The 5,648-nt window shown below is 59.8% G+C and overlaps 1 protein-coding gene across 1 annotated transcript; it reads left to right on the top strand.

The window, feature by feature from the left end:
* Positions 1 to 3,622: 3,622 nt before the first annotated feature.
* Positions 3,623 to 5,377, top strand: FZD5 (frizzled class receptor 5; the record flags this gene model as incomplete). The annotated part of the gene is made up of 1 exon (XM_080689575.1): positions 3,623 to 5,377. The coding sequence occupies one exon, from the start codon at positions 3,623 to 3,625 to the stop codon at positions 5,375 to 5,377; it is 1,755 nt and encodes a 584-aa protein (XP_080545701.1).
* Between the last annotated feature and the right edge of the window lie 271 nt (positions 5,378 to 5,648).

Below are 5,648 nucleotides of genomic sequence, written 5' to 3' on the forward strand. Positions count from 1 at the left end.
AAATAAATAAATAAATAAATAAATAAATAAATAAATAAATCTCTTAGTAATGTTCACTTACAAAATATTGCTATTAACTGTAGACATCACGATGTATAATTTTTTAATTTCTACTCTTTCCATAGACTAAATAAAAAAGGAATTATGTTGGTACCAGTTTCATCTAATTGTTACAAAGATTAAATTAGGAAAAATAATGAATTATTTAGTACCCTGCTTAAAACATGCTAAACAGTGTATTTTAGACCACTCTTTTTTGTGTGTGTGTGTGGTACTGGGGTTCCTGGAAACCTTCTACCTCTGGGCTACACTCTCAGACCTATTTTATGTTTTTTTGTTTTGTTTTGTTTTGTTTTTTTAAATTTGGAAACAGGGTCTCTTAAGCCTGGGAGGCTGGCTTGGAACCTGCGTGATATTCCTGTCTTGGCCTCCCAAGCGCCGAGATTACAAGCCTGTGCCACCACGCCCAGCTTTAGACCACTTTTAAAGTAATACTTAGGAAAAAGAAAAAATTAAAAGGATACGAAAAGCTATGCAATTCCAAATAAATCTGTTTTACGATGCTTTCTACCGTTGCTACTATTATTAGAGATCTCCAAGCCAAAGCAAGTTTTTTTTTTTTTTTTTTTGCTGTTCAGAAGATAACTTTCCGAACCAGTAGATAACAGTCTGAATCAGAACGAAGCTAAATTCCAGTGTGAGTGATTGACATTCTCTAACTTCAAATAATTTTTATTATTAGCTAACACTTGTCCATCCCCAATAATACAGACGTTGCATACAGGGGGCAGAATGAGACAGGCCTCTCTCGGCATGCTCACGGCTGCGCATACTTTCCACTGAGGGCTCCCCTTTCTTCTGGACTGCTCTAACCATAGCTTTTCCACTTCCCCTACATTCACCCCGGGGATGTCTGCAGCCAAGTAATTCCCCAAACCCAGAGATAAACTCTGAACACCTGTAGAATTTTTGTGCATCTTAAACATTTATTGATAGTTCTCTGTGAAGTGATCGATACTTATTCCTAGTTCTATCTGTGAAACAATCACTATTAATCAATGCACACATCCCTTATCATTTCCCACAAAGCCCGTGGATACGCAGGTGGGAGATGATTCTTCTGCAATTTAGTCTCCCAGACTGGACAAATTGGACGCAGGACAGAAGCTCGACAATAACTCGCGGTTGAGCTCTGCCACCAAGTCCAACTCTGAGTCCTTTCAGGGTTCCCAGGCCCTCCGCCTATTTCGCCTTTTTCCCAGTGGAAGGAAGGGGCGGGTGCGTGGAATACAATTTAAACCCTCTCTGTCAGCCTGTGAATGAATTTCAAGTATGCTAAACACCTCAGTCTTCCAACCTAATTAGAACACGTAGAAAAGAGGCATTTGTGGGACTTTTAAAGCTGGCAGCATAACAACCGATCTGGAGAGCGCCGCTGTGTGTCCCCGCGGTGCGGCGCCCAGCAGGTCTCCCCGGGCGCAGACTGCTCGGGGCGCCCCTCCCGGCCCCGGGCGCGCAGGGCCGAGGCTCCGCCGGGGGCTCCCGCCTCCGCCCAGCGCCGCCCCGGCCGGCGTCTCTCCCAGTGAGCGACTCGGGACCTGCCTGGGGTTGTAAATCTCGACTGATAAGGACTAACATCTCTCGAGTCTTCCCAACTCAGAAATTCACTTTCTTGGCACAACAGTAAGATTTGGTTAAGAAATGCAAAAGTAAAGTCGAAGTTTCGGAGAGGTCGGTAGTATAGGTGGGAGGGGACTAAGATCTTGACCGACGCTGCCCAACCACGTGGACTCCAGTCCAAGCCCAGGATTGCCATCTGAGCGCCTGCGGTGCACCTCGCGCTCGGAATGCGGCAGTAAACAAGATGGTCTGTTTTCACACCGGTTCCGTTGGCCCGGGTCAGGTTGCTAAGTGTGCTTTCTTCACCTGTCAGGAGACCTTGTCTCCTAGATTGTAAGGCTCGCAGGTCTTATATGGAGATGTAAACGATTAGCACGCGGCTGGGCACACAGTAGGGTCCCCAGAAGTACCGGATCTTCTTTTCCCCAGTCCGAGATCTCGCTAAGAGGAGACAGGTGTCACAACTAAAAATGACTCTTGGGGCAGTTATTTAAAACAAACGCTGGACTCTACGGTTGTTTAGCTGTGCCGAGGAGACCTGGTGGGATCCCCGGAGACAAAGCTAACTCTTCTCTGTCGAGTGAGTCCCGCACGGGCAGCGCCGGCAGAGAACTCCGCACACACTTCTCGCCAGGGTTTCCCGCCAGGGTTCTCCGCGAGGCGTGATTAGCATTCGCCCCGCCCCCTTCACTTCCGGGCCTGCGATTGGCCGGCTTTCGTGCGCCGCCCGGGCCCGGGGATCGGGGGGGAGAGGCCGAGGCCTCGGGGCAGTGGGCGGGACGCGCGGAGAGCGCGGTGGGGTGGCCCAGCGCCCGAGCGGGGCCGGGGGGCGGGGCCGGGGGCGGGGCGTGGGCGGGGCGGGGCCTCCCGGCGGGCATTAGAGCAGGTGACCCGGGCGGGGTGGGAGAGGGCAGTCCGCCCGCGGCCGTGACTTCGCCGCAGCCGCGCGCCTCTCGGTGCCCGCCGGAGGTGGGCGAAAGGGTGCGAGAGCGCGGGGGAGGAGCCGAGCCCGGCGCGTCCCGAGAGCGCCGCCACCGCCCGAGTCCGCTGGAGCGCGGAGCCCCCTGCAGGGGAGGAGGCGAGCGGCGGGCGGGCGGCGCGCACCATGCAGTCCCGGCCGGGCGGGCGCCGGCTGTGAGGCGGCGGGGTCCCCGGCCGCCGCTCCCGCCTTCCTCCCGCCCAGGTGCTGCCAGGCGCGCTCGCCCGTCGCCGGCTCCCGGACCCCGGTGGGACGCCCGGCCTGCCTCCGCCCGGCTCCGCCCGGATCATGCCGGGGGCTCCCGAGGAAGAGAAGGCGAGTGACCGGCCCGCGCCGACCGTGTTCGGGGGGCGCCCGGCTCTCTGAGACGCCCCCACCTGCTACCATGTGTCGCCGCAGCGGGTACCCAGCTGATCGCTAAACTTTCCCGGCACCGGCCCGGCTGGAGTTGTGCTGTGGAGCTGAGTCCCCGCGACGGAAGACCGGGCTGGCTGCAGACGCCTGCTCCTCTCGGAGGTGAGAGCCCGCGCCTTCCCTTTCTCCCGGTTCTCCCGGTTCCTCCGTCCTTTTCCGGGCGGGGGTGGGGGCGCGCGCCCTAACCCCGAGGCGTAGCCTGGAGGGCCCGGCCAGGAAAGGGAGGGTGGAGGGAGCCCGGAGCCGGAGGGGAGGAAAGGAGAGCGGTTAACTTGGAGACTGGAGACCGCTGGCGGGGCCCGAGCTGTTGACGCCCCTCTAAGAGGAGTGGTTGCGATTTTTCTTCTCTCCCACCTAAAAGAGCCCTTTCCCTGCCGTCGGAGCCCTAACCGTCCTCTCCAGCCCTATCCCGCGAGGAGCCGAGCGCTGCGGTGGAGGCAGCGCCTTCCCGGAGCAGTTTATCTTTGGACCGATTTCTTTAAGAGAAAAAGAAACCAACAGGTTGCCAGCCCCAGCGTCACACACCAGGCTCGAGGGAGGGCAGCCCCGGATTCCGGCGCCGGCGCTGGCCCCTCGGGGGCCGCGGGGGGCGAGGGCAGCGAGGGGGCGATGGCTCGGCCCGACCCGTCCGCGCCGCCCTCGCTGTTGCTGCTGCTCCTGGCGCAGCTGGCGGGCCGGGCAGCGGCCGCGTCCAAGGCCCCGGTGTGCCAGGAAATCACGGTGCCCATGTGCCGCGGCATCGGCTACAACCTGACGCACATGCCCAACCAGTTCAACCACGACACGCAGGACGAGGCGGGCCTGGAGGTGCACCAGTTCTGGCCGCTGGTGGAGATCCACTGCTCTCCGGACTTGCGCTTCTTCCTGTGCTCCATGTACACGCCCATCTGCCTGCCGGACTACCACAAGCCGCTGCCGCCCTGCCGCTCCGTGTGCGAGCGCGCCAAGGCCGGCTGCTCGCCGCTCATGCGCCAGTACGGCTTCGCTTGGCCCGAGCGCATGAGCTGCGACCGCCTCCCGGTGCTGGGCCGCGACGCCGAGGTCCTGTGCATGGATTACAACCGCAGCGAGGCCACCACAGCGCCCCCCAGGTCCTTCCCCGCGAAGCCCACCCTGCCAGGCCCGCCAGGGGCGCCGTCCTCGGGGAGCGAGTGCGCCGCCGGAGGCCCGTCCGTGTGCACGTGCCGGGAGCCCTTCGTGCCCATCCTGAAGGAGTCACACCCGCTCTACAACAAGGTGCGGACGGGACAGGTGCCTAACTGTGCGGTGCCCTGCTATCAGCCGTCCTTCAGCCCGGACGAGCGCACCTTCGCCACCTTCTGGATTGGCCTCTGGTCGGTGCTGTGTTTCATCTCCACCTCCACCACGGTCGCCACCTTCCTCATCGACATGGAGCGCTTCCGCTACCCGGAGCGCCCTATCATCTTCCTGTCTGCCTGCTACCTGTGCGTGTCGCTGGGGTTCCTGGTGCGCCTGGTCGTGGGCCATTCCAGTGTGGCCTGCAGCCGCGAGCACAGCCACATCCACTACGAGACCACAGGCCCCGCGCTGTGCACCATCGTCTTCCTGCTGGTCTACTTCTTTGGCATGGCCAGTTCCATCTGGTGGGTCATCCTGTCGCTCACCTGGTTCTTGGCAGCTGGCATGAAATGGGGTAACGAGGCCATCGCGGGGTATGCGCAGTACTTCCACCTGGCCGCGTGGCTCATCCCCAGCATCAAGTCCATCACGGCGCTGGCCCTGAGCTCCGTGGACGGGGACCCAGTGGCTGGCATCTGCTACGTGGGCAACCAGAACCTGAACTCGCTGCGGGGCTTCGTCCTGGGCCCCCTGGTGCTCTACCTGCTGGTGGGCACGCTCTTCCTCCTGGCGGGCTTCGTATCGCTCTTTCGCATCCGGAGCGTCATCAAGCAGGGCGGCACCAAGACGGACAAGCTGGAGAAGCTCATGATCCGCATCGGCATCTTCACGCTGCTCTACACGGTGCCCGCCAGCATCGTGGTGGCCTGCTACCTGTACGAGCAGCATTACCGCGAGAGCTGGGAGGCGGCCCTCACCTGCGCGTGCCCGGGCCCCGACGCCGGCCAGCCGCGCGCCAAGCCCGAGTACTGGGTGCTCATGCTCAAGTACTTCATGTGCCTCGTGGTGGGCATCACGTCGGGCGTCTGGATCTGGTCTGGCAAGACGGTGGAGTCGTGGCGGCGCTTCACCAGCCGCTGCTGCTGCCGCCCGCGGCGGGGCCACAAGGGCGGGGTTGCTATGGCCGCAGGGGACTACGCCGAGGCCAGCGCCGCGCTCACGGGCAGGACCGGGCCGCCCGGCCACGCGGCCTACCACAAGCAGGTGTCCCTGTCGCATGTATAGGACCCGGGCTGGGAGCTGAGGGAGGGGGCTGTTTTGATGGGTAGCTTTGCGAAGGTCACTTCCGCTTACCTTCCTGGTGCTGATGTCCCCTCCCGAGGCAGCTTGGGGAGAGGGAGAAGGCAGTTTCAAGGGAGTGCCTGTCCCAGTTCTCTTCACCGGGGCTCAGCCTACGTGTGTTCTATTTGGCGTTTCTTACAGCCGCTTTTAGAGGAACCCTCTTTTTAATTTATATGTGTTTTTCTTAATTTTTAACTTTGTTGCATTTTGGCAA

This window comes from Muscardinus avellanarius (assembly GCF_963383645.1).
Source record: "Muscardinus avellanarius genome assembly, chromosome: 2".
Taxonomy (NCBI): Eukaryota; Metazoa; Chordata; class Mammalia; order Rodentia; family Gliridae; genus Muscardinus; species Muscardinus avellanarius.